Source organism: Suncus etruscus, chromosome 14 (assembly GCF_024139225.1).
Source record: "Suncus etruscus isolate mSunEtr1 chromosome 14, mSunEtr1.pri.cur, whole genome shotgun sequence".
Classification (NCBI taxonomy): Eukaryota; Metazoa; Chordata; class Mammalia; order Eulipotyphla; family Soricidae; genus Suncus; species Suncus etruscus.
The window spans coordinates 38,478,786-38,495,988 of record NC_064861.1 but is presented as its reverse complement, the minus strand read 5'-3'; the positions used below and the strand labels follow the sequence as shown (position 1 = coordinate 38,495,988).

At 57.2% G+C, this 17,203-nt stretch overlaps 1 protein-coding gene across 1 annotated transcript; it reads left to right on the top strand.

Moving 5' to 3' along the window:
- Nucleotides 1–4,446: 4,446 nt before the first annotated feature.
- Nucleotides 4,447–15,961, top strand: C14H16orf74 (chromosome 14 C16orf74 homolog). The gene is made up of 4 exons (XM_049786816.1): nt 4,447–4,556; nt 10,328–10,372; nt 14,910–15,053; nt 15,840–15,961. Exons 2-4 carry the CDS (start codon nt 10,345–10,347, stop codon nt 15,896–15,898), a joined length of 231 nt encoding a protein of 76 aa, XP_049642773.1. The 5' UTR covers nt 4,447–4,556; nt 10,328–10,344; the 3' UTR covers nt 15,899–15,961.
- Nucleotides 15,962–17,203: the final 1,242 nt, after the last annotated feature.

The following is a 17,203-nucleotide window of genomic DNA, read 5'->3' as shown; positions in this document are numbered from 1 at the left end:
CATGAGTGAATGTATAGATGGAGGTAGATGGATGGTGTATGGGTGGATGGATGAATAGATGATAGATAGGTGGGTGGATGGATGAATGGATGGTGGATAGATGACTGGCTGGATGGATGGATGGATGGATGGGTGGTGGGTGAGTAGATGATGGATAATGGGTGGGTGGATGGGTGGATAATGATGGATAGATGGATGGTAGATGGGTGGGTGGGTGAATGATGGATGATGTGTGAATGGATGGATGGATAGATGAGTTGTGAATGGGTGGATGGATGAAGGATGATGGATGGATGGATAGATGGTGGGTGGGTGAATGATGGATGATAGGTGGATGAATGGATGGATGATGAAGGATGAATGCTCCTGGGTCACCCTCAGGTCACACACGTACTGGTGCAGCAGAGGTGGAGGACTGTCCCTCCTCCTGAACTCAGGAAGTGGTTGTGGAGAGACTGAATGCCACACTTGCCTCAGGAGGGAAATTGGCTATGGTGGAGCAAGGGTTAGAGTGGGGAACCTACCCCTCGGACTCCCACAACTTCGTGTCACATGAGCACTCTGCTCCTCCCCTCCCCAAACCTGGTGGGCATTGGCGGCAGCAGAGCACGGGAGGGGCCACACTCAGCAGACACCAGGCCCCGGCTAGTAGCCAGTTGTCTGGGCACCCAGGCCTGCCCCACTGCCAGCCAGGGCCCCAGGGAGCACAGCTCACAGCATGCTCTGCGCTGACCTTCAGCCTGCCCTAGGCCCTGCCACCAAACGCCTGCGCCCTCCAGGTCAGTACTGAACCCTCTCTCTCCTGGGAGCCTCTGGGACCCTGCGCCCCCTCAGCCCCGTATCCCCCTCCCTCGAAGCCCCATAGAGCACTTGCAGCCAAGCAAACAGCTGAGACAGAAGGACCAGCCTGTGTCTGACCATCAGGAAACACTCCCTAAGGGCTCAGACCCACTGGCTCACTGCTCCCCAGAACCCCACTGCTGAAACCTTAGGAGTATAGAGTCGGCCACTCCAACAGGTCCCCCTTTACCCCAGAAACCTTCCAAGAATTTACAGCTCTTTGCCCCATGCAAAGAACCCCCCCCAAGCAAACATGGGGACCTGCCTGCTGGGTTCTGTAGCCCCTAACGGGCAAAAGGCTCCCCCCAGCGGAGATGAGAGAAGGGGACCAGCACAAGTGAGGGCTTCATAGGTCTCAGGACCCTCCCTGGATGCTGGCCTGTCTCCCCTGAAGCCCAGGGATGCCCGATGGGGGGAGGATTCTGGGGGGCAGCTTTCAAGGGCCTGATCTTCGGTTATACAGCCACTGCACCCCACCTACCCTTAAGGATCCTCACCCACCCACAGCACCTAGGACACGGGCCCTGCTTAATATCCAAGTCTGAGAGTTCAGAGTCAGCCCCCACATCCTCTTCAGTGACCCAGAGCCCACAGGGATCCCCACCCTGATCCATCTTTCCTGGGGCAGGACAAGTGCCCCGCCACCACGAAATTTTCCTCTTTTGTTTTTAAATTCGTATTTTGGGAAATTCCAGCATGTGTAGGTACAGAGCAGAGGAGAGGAGGCCGAGGGCCTCAGTTCCTGCTTCCCCTCTCCACACCTGTCGGGCTTCAGGATGGGGTTGAATAGAGGGGACCACACGTTGTGATGCTCAGGCACACAGGGCCTTAATGCAGGTCTCCCTCCTGGAATTGCCTGGGGGGGAGTGTCTCCATGGGGTGCCAGAGCCCAGCTGCGGGCAAGACAAATGCCTTAGTCAACCCTTTCCTGGCTTTGCTCTCCAAGTGGGGTTAGAGAAGCTCCCACGTGGTGCTCAGGAGATGGGTCTACTCCTGATGATTTTCACATTCCCCAGTCCAACCTTGTGGGTCTATGATTGGGCTCAGCATGCAGGAGACATCCCAGCAGAGTTTGGGGGAGTGGAGGGAACCAGGTAGCTCCAGAGTCAAACTCGGTTCTGCACACGCAAAGCGACGTCTGTCTCTTTGCCACCGCCCTGCAAGGTCCCACACCTTGGGGGCTTTTTTTTTTTTTTTTTTTTTTGTGGTTTTTGGGCCACACCCGGCGGTGCTCAGGGATTACTCCTGGCTGTCTGCTCAGAAATAGCTCCTGGTAGGCACGGGGGTCGGGGGGACCATAGGGGATACCGGGATTCGAACCAACCACCTTTGGTCCTGGATTGGCTGCTAGCAAGGCAAACACCCTAACCCTAACCCTAACTCCAACCCTAGCTCCATGCTATCTCTCTGGCCCCAACCTTGGGGCTTTTAAAAGCCTGTTATGCCATTAATTCTGCGAAAGGAGCTGGGAACAGCTTGGCCCCGCCCCTGCCAGGGAAGTCCCGCCCTCCTTGCAGATACACTCCCGCAAGTCTAGACAAGCTCCTCCCCTTAAGCACGCCCCATCTCTTACAGACACGCCCCTCAGCTCACACAGACACGTCTCATTGGACACGCCCTACCCATGACCACGCCCACTTTACAGACACGCCCCTAAAGGTCGATCTCTCCGCCCCGTCCTCCTATGGACACGCCCCTGAAGGTCACGCCACGCCCCCTCAGGCACACTGCATCCCTGCCCCGCCTCACTTGGCTGCTCAGTTTCCTGCTGAATCTCTCCTAGGTCCCTTCTACGTGTGTGTTGGGGGCTGCGGGATGCTCAATGCGCGGTTCCCGCATTCCGTCAGCTGGTCTCCTGGTCTTTCAAGTCCCAGTCGCTTCTGACGCAGCGAGCGCCCCGTCCCCTGGGAGTTCATACCAAACACCCACCCACTTGGGGCCCTGCCTGGACCAATTAGGTTGGGGCCCTGGGGGGCTGTGCACGTGTTTGCTTTATTCATTTCTCCTTATTTATGTGGTGATCTCCCGGGGTGACCCTCCCCCAGGTGACCCTCCCCCGGGATGGTCCTAGCAGGCTGCTGAGGCGGGAACCCTTGGGGATCCTGCACTGGGTACGGGAGGGGGAGCAAGACAGCCTCCAGGGCCTCAAAGACTGGACCTTCCCGAAGGGCAGGGTGCTCGCTGAGCCCACAACCCACTGGCTGGGGGAAGGGGGCTCCTGGGAGAAGAAGTGCATGAGCTGGGCTGTTTCTTCCTTTTTATGGCACCTGCAGTTGCTTTTGGAACTCTTGCTTGCAAAGAGCAGTGTGAGCCACGGGCACCATGAAATAGATTCTTTCCCAGGGGGCAGATGCCCCCCTTCCTGCCCCAGGGGTGCCCTGATTGTGCCCATTCCTGGTTGCCTCCAAGCTGTACTCAGAGCCTCCCCTCCATCAGCCCTCCCTCCCTGCTGTCCCTCTTATTCCTGGGTGGCCAAAGCAGGAGGTGACCAATGGTTGCAAATAGCCCGTGTTTGCTTGGCCCAGAGGCAGCTGATGTGACCAACTCAGCTTTGGGTGGGATCCTCTGAAAGCACTTGGACTTTTGGTTTGTTTTCTGTTTTGTTGTATGCTTGTGTTTTGCTTTGTTTTGGGGGCCACAACCCGGTGGTGTTCAGGAATTAGTCCTGGCCCTGCACTCAGAAATCTATTCCTGGAAGGCTCGGGGGACCCTATGGGATGCTGAGAATCGAATCCAGACAAACGAATCTAGTGCTATGGCTCTAGCCTCTCAGAAGGCACTTTTTGCGAGCAAGACTGTGGCCCCCCGCCAGAGCAGTCTGATCAAGGCACTGCCCCTTTCGCCTCAAATGAACGAAACTGGGGAACCGCTCCATCACCCCCAACTCTGTGCTTCCAAGGTTATCTACCCATGGAGCACAGAGCTGGGCCTGTCCCTGCCTTGGAGGGACCAGAGACGTGGAGAATGCAGGGTGTGGAGGAGGGAGACTCTTTGCCCCACCAGGGGAAGCTGTGGTTGCCTTCACCTCGGAGAGGGGAAGTGGGGACTCATCCCAGCCTTCACATCTCCAAGCCGGCTCTGTGGGCCTCGAGGAGTCTTCCCACAACCCTCTTGGGGACGCCCCCAGAATTGGGGCCCCAAGTCCAAACCTTAAAGGTGAGGGCGTCCCGGGCGGGGTGCAGGAGAACTGGGAGCGCACACCTGGGCAATGGGGCCCTAAAGCCGGCCACCCTGCATGGGGTGACCGGGGTGCCTCTTCACCACCCAGTTCTGGGGTGCAGGCAGGCCCAGGGGGTCGCTCCGAGGAAGGATGCTCAGTGGACACCCCGTTACCCTAGTCCAAACTAAGTGACCCCGGGCCCAGGAGGAGGAAACGGAGTGTGGCGGGCGGGGAAGACCAGCTGCAGCGCGCGCCCCTAGAACGGACCCGGGGGAGGACCCAGGCCCCGCCCTGCCCGTACCCAGCGGTGCAATCGCGGCGCCCGCGGGAGGCGTGTCCGTGGGGCGCCGCCCCCGGGGCCTGCGAAGGGGGCGCGGGAGGCGTGCGCGGCGGCGGCCCGAGAGCCGGCCGGGGCGCAGCGGACCCCGCGCACGGCCCGGGCCGGGCCATGACCCCCGCAGCTCTCCCTGGCAGGCTCGTCGCCGCAGCCCCCCAGACCCGGCCGCTGCCGCCGCCTGCGCCTCGGCGGGCCCCACGGTGACCCCATCAGGAAGCGGTGAGTGTCCCCGCGCGCTGAGCGCTCCGAAGCCGGCGCGCTCTCTCTCTCTCCCGAGCCCGATTCGGGAGCCGCAGTCCCGCCGAGCCGGGTCCACGCCCGGGGAGCGCGGGGAGCGCGCTCGGGGGAGCACCAAGGGGTGCAACCATGGGGAGCATCAGGGCGAGCACCGGGCACAGTGAGGGGGACCTCCACCCCAACTTCTCGCTGACTTCCCTGCAAGTACGCGGGCTTGGGAAACGGGCCCCTCGGTGGCTGAGCTTGCACCGGGCCACCCGGCTCGTGGCGTGGATGCCTCCTGCACCCCCCGTGTCCAGCTGCCCCGCACGAGAACCCTCGCGAGTTCCCTGGGACGGCCCCGACCTCCCTCCCTCCCTCCCTCCCTCCATTCCTGAGCTCTGGAAAGGCGCGCGCCGGAGTGGGGGCAGGAGGCCTCCGGAGGCAACATTTCCCCTCTATCGAGTATTTAAAAATCTATTATTTATGAGCCGCCTCACTTAGCGGCCCCCTCCGCTCCCGGGGCATCAAAGCAGGTTCACAACCGCAAAGGGCGACCAGTGGGAACGCAGGCGCGACTTCTGGCCGCTGCGCGCTGGGGAGTTGGAGTTGGAGAGGACCTCCTGGAGAAGGGGCAGCTCCACGGTTGGGGGTGTGGCTAGGGGATGGGCAGGGTCGCCCCGAGATCCCGATGGAACTGAGGAAAGGCTGCCTTCGTGCGAGCCCAGAGGCGACTGATCTCAGAACGGAGTTGAAATCTCCATCAGCACCGGGAAGAAACACCTTCTCTTAGATAGGGAAACTGAGGCTGAGACACACACACACCTGTGCCAGGTTTCCTCTCCAGCCCTCTAATGAGGGCTGTCCCTGTCCCGTGCTGGATTAACCCCAGAAAGCTCCCCTTACCTGTTTCTCTTCCCTGTGCAGGCCATATACCCACCCCCCACTGGATTCTGTGTCCCCACGCCAGAGACTCCTGTGGAAAGCAAGGAGGCTGAGTATTTATGGAAAGATTTAATCCCTCCGCAGCCCCAATGAGCCTCAAGCGCTCAGCCAGCTAATCCCCACTCCCCAGAAGTTTCCTCTGCACATCCTCTGAAACCAGCTCTGACCACGGCCCCACTTTGCAGGGAAGGCCACTGAGGCTTGCTAAGGCTACTCAGGGTCCCAACCTGGAACCCAGAATGAGCCGGGTCCACACACAGCTCCAGACGGAACAATATACTCATTATAGAAACAGATGCTGCTCTGCAAGGCGCGATATGGATCCTAAGTGCTCAGAGACAAGCATTAGTGCACGTCGTTAGCTCACAAAGTTGATGGACGTTGTGAGGGTAAAGAAATACACCCTCTTAGAGCCCATGGTAAAAGAGTAGCGCACAAACTAATAAAGCCTATTCACAGAGAAATAACCAAGCCTGCAGCCCCAGGAGCTAAGCCTCTTCTGCAGAAGCCACGCCCCCGACAAGCCACACCTCAACAGGGTTACTGCCTAACTGAGTCACTCCCCTATACCCCAGACCACCATCCCCCAATACTGAGACACACCCCAGCACTGGGCCCTGCTCTTGTACCAGCCATACCCCTGCCAGATCCCAGCACTAGGCCACGCCCCCAATAGACACTTTCCTGTCCAGCCACGCCCCCCACCCCTTCAGTCATGCTGGGGTGGGGTCTTCAGGTGTGACCCAGGCAGGCAGTGCCGAGGGCCTTTGTAGTATTACAGCCCTTAGGATGGGCTTGGATGGTGGTGGATGGTGATGGAGGGACCTTTCTTTGCCATCCCAGGCCACGTGGCTCTGCAACCTCCTTCAGCCGATGGGTATCTGGGTCCAGGAGAGCAGCGGGTAGAGAATTCACTCACAGGTAGGCTTCCAGGGAGATAACATCTTTATTTGCCCTGGCCAACATACGTGTGGCCTATATCATAACCATTTATGCTGTATATCTATTCAGCCCTGCAGAGTACCTCCTTCCTTAGCCATCTCTATCTTGCTTTCTCCTCCATGATGCATTCAGGCAAATTCCTTTCCTTTGCCCTTCCAGTCAAAGCCTTATCTAACCTTCCCAAGACCCCTCCCAGGGGTGTGGCAACACTTCATTACCTTGGAGAGGCCTAGCATCTGGGCCCATCTGCCAGAGAGGTCCCTTCCTCCCAGCAGACTCCCCTGGGCTCTTAGGTGCTCTGTCCCATGGGGCTTGGTAAGCCATTAGGGCCACATCTGGTGGTGCTTGAAGGGCTGCATGATGCCTGGGACCAGGCTCAGGGCCTTGCATTCACAAGGTGGAGCTGACCACTGGGCCACCTTCCTGGCCCCAAACCGTTTATTATTCTTGTTGTTTTTGGTGTGCGGCCACCCTGGTAGAACCTCTTGAGTGCAGAGGCTGCGCAGGCAAGCCCTTGAAGCCTTGGTCCACTTCTGTTGTGCTGGGGAGTGAAGGCAGGGCCGCACACCTCCAAGGATGAGTAGTTTTCCTGGCCAGCATCAGGTTTATTTCTTATTTGTGCACTTTTTTACTTTTCATTACTTGGGGCAGATGGGGCTACACTGGGTGATGATTCTCGGGGACCCCTATGGTGCTGGGTGTCACAGCTGGCTCTCCCTGGCAAAGTGTGCTTGGGCCCTATGAACTATCACTCCACTTTTTCTTTTTTCTTTTTGGTTTTTGGGCCACACTCGGTAACGCTCAGGGGTTACTTCTGGCTATGGGCTCAGAATTTGCTCCTGGCTTGGGGGACCATATGGGAGGCTGGAGGATCGAACCACGGTAGTCCAAGGCTAGCACAGGCAAGGCAGGCACCTTACCTCTAGTGCCACGGCCCGGCCCCACTCCACTTTTTTTCTTACGTTGATTTTGGAGCCACTTCTGGCAGTACTCAGGGCTTACACCTGGCTCTGTGCTCAGGGATCACTCTTGGCAGGGCTCATGGATTGCCCCTATGTGGTGCTGGGATAGAACTCGAGTCAGCCATAGCAAGGCCAGCACCTCTCTTGCTGTTCTACCTTTCTAGTCCTACTCAGCAACTACTAATTGGGGGAGGGGAGTTAGACCACACTTGGCTGCGCTCAGGAGTTACTTCTGTCTCTGAGCTCAGAAATTATTCAGACAATCTCGGTGGATCATATAGAATGCCAGGGATTGAACCCAGATTGACCTGTGCAAGGCAAATGCCCTCCCTGCTGTACTTTTGCTTCGCCCTCAACAAATGACTAATTTTAGTCACTCACTGCCACATCGTAGCATGTAGAAAGTCCCAGTGTGCACAGGCCAAGATCAGCCCTGGACCCCAAGGCACTGCATGCATATATTTTTCTCTGTGTCCTAGCTCCATCCATCTGCACTTCATTACCAGGTGCACAGACCTTGCTGGGTGCTGGGAGCTTATGGTTCCCCTCTCAGCCTGTCCTGTGGCTCTGGCAGCTGTCACATCCCTAGGTGCAGAGAAGTCCCCAACCTCTTACAGCTGAGGGAGGGGATGGGGACCAGGCTTACACTTGGACCAGAGCAGCCTCACTTCCTACCACCCTGTCCCTGGCTGGGCTGCAGGACTGGGAGAGTGAATATTATACCTGCTGCAGAAAGCACCTTTACCAGAGAAGGAAGAAAGGCAGCTGCCTCCCAGCCTGCTGGGAGCCCCCCCCACAGCAGGACTCAGTGGGACTCCCCAGTATTGGGGCTGTCTCCCTGTATGTAGAGAGGAGGCTGCAGAAACCACTCAGACATCCCATCCTGGCTTCCAGTGGAGCCTCCCTGCACCTGCCTATGGAGTCCCCCTATCTGGGTTCCATCCTTACCTGCAGTGAACCCATGGCCCTTAAGTGAGGTATCCCGGGGCCCAGGTGCCCAGCAGTCAGGACTGTTGTGATCTCATCAAAGTTTGTCTGGCAGTCACATCCTGTGCCCTCCAACTGCCATTCACCCGCTTCCTATCCAGGCCTCCTTGGGGAAACCCAACAGCTGGGATCTTCACCTCCTGGTATGCCCAGAAAATGGGGCTGGAGGGGGGCATACAGGAAGCCAATCCCAAAGGCTCCAGGGAAGCCATTAGTCCTGTTGAATAACAGGGAGTACCTCTCGTCCCCTCTCTCCATGACCGGCTCCTGATCCCCTAGGAAACCTACATTTATCTGCAGGTCACAAAGGTCCTCAGAAGATTCCAAAACCATTTCAGGAGACAAAGAGGGGCCCAAGCCTCTCCCAGACAGGGTGGGCCATGCTGGGGGGCCCTCTGTCCCATCTCCTTCGGCTCCTTCACTCCTGAGGCTTTGGGCTTTAAGGCTGTGGGCGAGGTCATGTGGCTCCTCCCCAGAGGGGCAGCAGGTTGGGGAAGCAGGAGGCAGCCTAGCCAGAAGCTTTCCAGACTATGAGAGGTTTTCCGGCTGAGTGAGGAAGTTCAACCCTGGCCTGTCAGATGGTGGCACCCCACAGCCCCCTCTAAGGAGAAGCCCCATGTGGTGCTCAGAATGGCTCAAAAGTTGTGGCTTTGCTAGTCTGGCTTTTCCACCCAACTCCATGCAGATCTCTGACCCAAGTGACAAGACAGAGGCAGTGCTAACCCTACAGTGGGTGGTTGATCTCTGACATGGCAGAGAGTCCCCCAAGCCCTGCCAAGAGCCCCTGAGCCCAGCCCTGGCCCTGGCTTTGCTAACCTTTGTGACACGGTCCCTGTGGGCGGAAAGGTCACAGGAAGCCCCAGCTGGACAGTCCTGGGCCTCCTGCTGAGCTCAAGCCCTGAGCCCCTCCATCACCCACCAAGGACTAACCGTGGTCCCCTGGCTGTGACAATTCCCTGGAGCTTGTCACTTGCAGGCAAGTGTATGGCCTCTGGCCCTCCCTTCCATGGTCACCATGGGCTGGTCAGAAGGCTCCGGGGACAGACAGGCTCTGGGGGCAGCTGACACCAAGCCTGGCAACACATCATGGGGTGGGCAGTGTTCAGAGTTACACTGAGTCCAGCTGGGCTATGCGATACTTGGGTTACTCTTGGCTCTGTATTCAGAAATTACTCCTGATGATGCTGGGAGAACCCTATGGGATGCTGGGGATCGAAACTAAGTTGTCTGCATGCAAGGCAAACACCCTGCTATGGTCTCGCTCTGACCCCTAGTCTGGATGACCTGGATTTGGGTCTGTGTGCCCCTGGGTATCCCCAAAGGTGGGAGACATGAATTCCCCATTGGACAGCTGAGCCTTGTTAGGTCTCGGGGACTGGGGCTGGGGTGTCATCTGCATCCTCGTTGTGCAGAGACCCCAGGGTGCCTTGGCTGCCCCCCAACCTAGCACTTGGGCAGCTGAGAACCAGGGGTGACCAGGGCCCCACTGGAAAGACCTGCAGATTGTGTGTGTTCGCCTCACTGGAAGGACCTGCAAAACGTGTGTGTGTGTGTGTGTGTGTGTGTGTGTGTGTGTGTAGTGTGTGTGCGCGTGTGTGTGTCTCAGGGCTGCTGAGGGGAGGGCTAGACCCACAGTCTTTCTGGTTCCAGAGGCCACACACCATAAGGGAGAGGCCCAAATGCTCAGTCTAGCACACCTGAGTTTGTTGTTGGGGGCTCAAGGATGGCCACAGCAGGGTGAGTGGGACCATGCTCAGACCTGTGGTTTTCCAGTCAACTTGGGGAGAACTAGTGACCTGGGCTGGGGGGAGCCACCCACCTGGCTGTGCCCTCACTTCAGGTCTCCAGCTGTTTTTAGAAGGTTCCCTCCACCCAACACCCTCATGCTGGGTGGAACAGGAGCCCCCAAAATGCAAACACACTCCCCTCTCTTCACAGGGTGCAGAAGGGCGACCATGGGGATGAAACAGTCCTGCCTGAAAGGTAAGGGGGTCTAACTGCCAGGGGGTTGGGGGCCTGGGGTGCACCCCGTAGGGTGGGGCGGGATGTAGGGGTGTGGCCCGCTTTGCCTGTAAGTGCCTGGGTGCCCTGGCCTTCTCCTCCCCAAGATTCTAGGGAAAACTACAGTGCCCGGCCTCAGTCAGGAGGCCTGGTGCCAGGCACCCTCAGATATGCCCTCCTCTGTGTGACTCTAATTGTCCAGATAGGAGCAGTGCCAGCCTGCCAGGTGCCGGGACAGTAGGGGAGTGTTCCAAAAGGACACTGTGCCCTGAAGGCTGCTGCCCTTTTGTCCGGTGCCTGGTGCTTTGCCCCACCATGCTGCTGCACCTTTTTTTTTTATTTTTGGGCCACACCCATTGATGCTCAGGGTTACTCCTGGCTATGCACTCAGAAATTGCTCCTGGCTTGGGGGAACCTTATGGGACACCGGGGGATCGAACCTTGGTCCATCCTAGGCTAGCACTTGCAAGGCAGACACCTTACCTCTAGCGCCACTGCTCTGACCCTTTGTTTTCTTTTGATTTTGGGCCACACCTGGTGGCACTTGGGTTACTCCTGGCTCTGCACTCAGAAATCATTCCTAGCAGGCTCAGGGGACCATATGGGATGTTGGGGATTGAACCCAGGTTTGTCCCAGGTCACCCGCGTGCAAGTGTCCCAGCTTGGCTCCCAGCCTGGCAGTGTCCAGCCCCGTGCCCAGTGCCTGCTCTCTCCCTAAGATCCTCCCTGCCTCTCTCTTTCCCCCTTGGATTGGATCTTGGAGGCTGGTGAGGCAGCCATACTTTGCCTCAGGAGAGCTTCTGGTAGGCTTGGGGCTTGTACCCATCTCTGAAGGGGGTGGGGCACCGTGTAGGATGGAGACATCAAGACTACAAATGAAGAGGGGTACAGGGGCTCCCAGAGGGACCTGAGTGTTTGAACAGAGGAAGACATGTTTGGAGGGACATAAGCACCCATCCTCTGGGGACTGAGTCCTCGGAGGTTCTGGCTGGTCTCAGCCATACTGTTGGGTGGAGGGTCTGAGTCTGGGGTGGCCCAGGCCCTCTGCTCTGAGCCACTCCCCAGCTCTGCCCTGGGTCTGGTGAACAGCTGTGTTCAGAGCATCTGGGTTTAGGTTCATGTTTCATTTATTTATGTTGGATTGGGAGCCATACCGAACGGTACACAGGGCTCACTCCTGGCTCTGTACTGACTTGCTCCTGGCTCACTCCTGGTGGCACTCAGGGGACCCTCTGGTGCCAGGGATTATATCCAGGCTGGCCATGAGCAAAGTAAATGGTGACTGCTGAATTTTCAGGGCCCTGGGTTTGGGGCTTTTAGTGCTGAGACGACATAAAGTGAACCTAGCCGCTGACCTTGCTTTGTTTAAGTTGGGGTCACTCCCTCGGGGCTTGGAAAGTTCTGGGGTGCAAGGGATCAAAGTGGAGCCTCCTCTGTGCAGGCAGGGCCCTCACTTGGCCCCCAATCCTCCCCTGCATCCAGGCTCAGCCCCTTGTGCAGTCTTTTCATCCTTCTCATCTCCCTCCAACTGTGCTGGGCCTCTCTAGTCTTTGAGGCAGTGCAGGGTTCTTCCCCCGACAGACAGACATCCGGGCCCTGGTCCATGCCCCACCCCAAGCCCCACCCTTCTCCTACCCTACCCTACCCTCAGCTGCTCTCCCCTCCTCACCCTGGTTCCTAGACCCAGCTCTGTGCTCCACTCCCTTTCTCAGACATTGAGGCTTCTCTCAGGATAAGCAGGCAGGCCCTGTCTCTGGGTGTGGCCATGCCAGGCCTGTCCTTGCTTCTAAGGGACTTGGTTTGGGTTTGAGACAGCTTGATGGGGGCTGGAGCCACCCCTGGTTCTGTGGAGCCAGAAGGCTGGAGCAGATGACTCTGTGGGTGTGTGTGGAATGGATTTACTCACGCAGGACAGGGGCTCTGGGCAGCAGGGGCTCAGCTCTTGCTCAGTCAGGGCACAGAGGTTGGGGGACGGTGGTACACACATGGCCCATCCATAGTCCAGCCCAGCACTGCATAGGGTGCCCTAAGCCCTGGGCACAGAGCCAGGAGTGAGCCCCAAGCACAGAATTAGAAGTGACTCCTGGGGCCGAGCAGTGATGCAAGCGGTAAGGCATTTGCCTTGCACGTGCTGACCTAGGGCGGACTGCAGTTCCTTCCCCCGGCATCCCATATGATCCCCCAAGCCAGGAGCGATTTCTGAGCACATAGCCAGGAGTAACCCCTGAGCATCACCAGGTATGACCCAAAAATCAACAACAACAACAAAAAGAGTTGACTCCTAAGAAGAGGGCCAAGAATGAGCCCTGAGCACAGAGCTGGGAGTGATCCCTGAGCACAGAATCAGGAGTAAGAGGTGGAGCGATAAAGCAAGTGGTAGGGCATTTGCCTTGTATGTGCTAACCTAGGATGGATCGCGGTTCGATCCCCCCAGTGTCCCATATGGTCCACCAAGCAATTTCTGAGTGCAGAGCCAGGAGTAACCCTGAGTATAGCCCCGAAACAAACAAACAAACAAACAAACGAATGAATGAATGAATCAGGAGTGAGCATCAAGCACAGAGCCAGAGTGAGTCTTGAGCACCATGGGGCACCCCAGATTCAGCTTGTGTGGGATCTGGAAGCAGGTGCCAGGTTGTGCCAATGCTGGTGATCCTGCTGGTGGCTGAGCAGTGCCAGCCACCAGGAAACTGTTGGCACCGGGTGGGGGTGCTGGGCTCCTGCCTCATGCTCCCTACCTCCCCCCCCCCACTGCCTGAGCTGTGGAGCCTGCCAGGCTGCCAGCCAGGCTTTTCCCTTAATTAAGTCTCTTAAAAGAAACTGAAGGTCTCTGCAGGGCCTAGGGCTGTGCAAGGCCCTGTGTGATGCAGCGCTGACCCCAAGTGGAAATAAACCAGGATGTCTGGTCCGGGTAGTGCAGGCACTGGGCGTACCAGACCCCTGGTCCTATGTCCACTCTGGGTCTCCACAGCCCTGGTGCTGCTTGAGGGGATCTCCTGTCGTGGCTGAGCTAGGGCTCCCCAGGGCCAGAGGATGCCCCTCCCACCAGTGGATACCCGGTGACAGGGTCAAGGCTTTACCAACTACAGTGGGATTTGGAGACTAAGCCCGGACCACCTGAAACACGGTCCCCTGCAGCCCTGGGGTTGGGCCCCCTGCTCTTTTTCTCTCTTCCTTCCTTCCTTCCTTCCTTCCTTCCTTCCTTCCTTCCTTCCTTCCTTCCTTCCTTCCTTCCTTCCTTCCTTCCTTCCTTCCTTCCTTCCTTTCTCTCTTGTTCTTTCTTTCTCTTTCTTACTTTTTTCCTTCTCTATATCTCTCATCCTTCCTTCCTTCTTTTCTTTTCTTCTATTTTTTTTTTGTTGTTGTTGTTTTTGGGCCACACCTGGTGATGCTCAGGGGCTACTCCTGGCTATGCACTCAGAAGTCAGTCCTGGCTTGGAGGATCATATGGGACGCTGGGGGATCGAAACGAAGTCTATCCTAGGTCAGCCGCATGCAAGGCAAGCGCCTTACCACTGCACTATTGCTCCAGCCCCTCCCTCCTTCCTTCCTTCCTTCCTTCCTTCCTTCCTTCCTTCCTTCCTTCCTTCCTTCCTTCCTTCCTTCCTTCCTTCCTTCCTTCCTTCCTTCCTCTTCCTTCCTTCCTTCCTTTCTTTCTTTCTTTCTTTTTTTTTTTTTTTTTAGTTTTTGGGTCACACCCAGCGGTGCTCAGGGGTTACTCCTGGCTGTCTGCTCAGAAATAGCTCCTGGTAGGCACGGGGGACCATATGGGACACCGGGATTCGAACCAACCACCTTTGGTCCTGGATCGGCTGCTTGCAAGGCAAACACCGCTGTGCTATCTCTCCGGGCTCTTCCTTCCTTCCTTCCTTCTTTCTCTTTCCTTCCTTCCTTCCTTCCTTCCTTCCTTCTTTCTCTTTCCTTCCTTCCTTCCTTCCTTCCTTCCTTCCTTCCTTCCTTCCTTCCTTCCTTCCTTCCTTCCTTCCTTCCTTCCTTCTATTCTTTCTCTGCCTTTCTTTCCTTCCTTCCCTCCCTCCCACTCTTTTTCTTCCTTCCTTCCATCCATCCTTCTCTCTCCCCCTTCCTCTCTTTCTTTCTTTTGTTTATTTTCAGGCCACACCCAGCAGTGATCAGGGGTTACTCCTGGGCTTGCATTCAGGAATCACACCTGATGGGCTCAGAGACCTCATGGGATGCCGGGGATTAAACCTGGGTTGCCCTCTCCGCTGTACTGTCTCTCCAGCTCCTTCCTTTCCGTTTTTGTCGGGGGCCCTCAGGACAGCCCCACTGGTTGATGAGCCCTGGATGGTTCCCTTCAACTCTCCCCAGTTGTGGCCCCGGCCACCATCAGCCCTTGAGGCCCCCAGTCTTCTCATAAGAATGTTCCAGGCCCAGAATATTTGACCCAACCCCTGTGCCGCATAGTCTCCAAGACTAGCATCAGCATTGCCAGCCCGGCCCGGGTCATGGGTCGCAGACGGCCCCTGACATGTCTCTGCTGTGTGTTCGCCTTGTCCAGGTCTGAGTGCATGTATGGACAGTGATGGCCAGGATGAGGCGCCTGTGCTGGGTGACAAAAACCTGCCACTGCCCCAGATAATCATCACGCCCCCCACCCCCACGGTCCTCACGGTGCTACACAAGGACAACTGGCAACGCACAGGTGAGGAGCATGAGAGGGAGCACAGGTGAGGGAGCACGGGGGAGGGAGAATGGAGGAAGGAACACAGAGGGGATCACTGGGGAGAGGACCATAGAGGGGACATGGGGATAGGGAGGGAGTACTACCCTTGTCTGACAGGAGGAGAAACTGAGGCCCAAGAGATCAGGGAGAACCTCCAGGGCAGTGCATTTAGGTAGGTCTGGGGGGGGGGGGAGCTAGAGAATTCATTCTAGTTCCAGGCCGAGGTAGGGAGTGGACTATAGCCCCAGACTGGACACGGTAGGGGCCGCCATGAGTCCCTAGTCATGAAAGTAGAGGCTGAGCCGTGTGGTGTGGGGAAGAGGCTGTAAGAGAAAGCACTCTTGGGGGTCAGAGGACACTGAATCTAGGTCAGTGCTCACTGGGCCTCAGTTTCCCCACCTGAAATGGTGTCACTGGGGTCTGACTTCATGAGGCACTGAGTCTAACCAGCCCTGGGGTAGGACGTGGGGGGAGGTTGCTGGTTGGGAGTCTTCTGTGACCAAGGTGGGATGCAGGGAATGTGGCCAGGCCAAGAAAGTCCTGTCTCTCAGGCCTTGTGGCCCCCCTTTGAAAGCAGGGCTGAGACAGCCTGGACACCTGGCTTAGTCCTGGTCACAAGTGCAATGCCCGCCAGTTCCCCTGAGCCTCACTGTGTCTGGCCCCCAGCACTGCACATCACTGTGACCTGAATTAGGGAAGTGGGGAGGACCCCCAGTACCACCACCAGGCAGGCTGGCCCCACCAACATGGCCCCCTCTCTCCTAGCATGGATGGACAAGGCGGGGTCTGCCGAAAACAAAAATGAAGACGCTGACAATGCCTAAGGAGGCTGGACGGAACCAGGCACTGACAGTGCCCACTGCTGTGCCCGCCGCACTGGGAGCAGAATTGGGGCACCTTGAGCGCCCTGACCACCTAGGCCAGCATCCTGCTTTTAATGGTGGGCGGCCACGCCAGTGGACCCTGCTCTGGACTCAGACCCCCATGCCGAGGGCAGCAGGTGTCCCCGCACCCCAGAACTTCCTGCCAAGCTGCGGGTTCCGTCTTCCTCAGGCGGCCACGCGGAGACACTGCCTCCTTTCCTAACACCCAATAAAGGTGACCGCTGTGACCATATAGGATAGAGGCTTTACTTTTGGGGGTGGGGAAAGCGGTTCCACACCCCATGGGGGGTCTGAGCTTGGGGGTCTAAAGCCGTACTTTGGGGTCCCAAATGGTCTGCTGACCCCCCCTGGACCTGGTGGCCATCACACACCCCTGAAGATGGGGCCCTCAGATGTGAGAAACAGTAAGGCTGAAGTTGGGAATACAGTGGAGGCATCTCTGCACGTACCAGACTCCAATTCTGTCCCCCCCCAGCACTGTCACGGGCCCATGTCCTCACTCATGGTTGGACATGAAGAGTCATGCTTGGCCCGAGTTCTCTAAGCCTTCTGGCCTGTGCGCTGGATCTCATCAGGATGACCCCCAGACCTGCAGTACTGCCAGACAGCCCCGTAAAAGAATGTTCCTTTGACATCTGAGTGATAACAAAACGGGGAGGGCGTTTGCCTTGCACATGCCAACCCCTCTTCAGTCCCCTGCATCCTATAGGGTCCCCTGAGCACTGCCAGAAGTACTTTCTGAGCAAAGAAAGAGCCAGGAGTAATCTCTGAGCACCGCTGGGTATGGACAACTCCCCCCTCCCAAAAAAAATAAAAAAGCATGGGGCCAGAGCGATAGCACAGCAGTAAGGCGTTTGTCTTGCATGCGGCCAATACAGGTGGTTCAAATCCCAGCATACCATATGGTCCCCCCAGCCTGCCAGGAGCGACTTCTGAGAGCAGAGCCAGGAGTAACCCCTGACCACCGCTGGGTGTGTCCCAAAAACCAAAAACAAAACAAAAAAATTGGGACTGGAGAGATAGCACAGCAGTAGGGCATTTGCCTTACATGCAGCTGATTTGAACAGAGGTGGTTTGAATCCCGGCATCCCATATAGTCCCCCTTGCCTGCCAGGAGTGACTTCTGAGTGCAGAGCCAGGAGCAATTCCTGAGCACTGCCAGGTGTGACCCAAAAACAAACAAAAAAGGCAAAAAGAACATCCCATATCTCCATACCAACTCCCTCAGAGTCCACTCGCCACTGG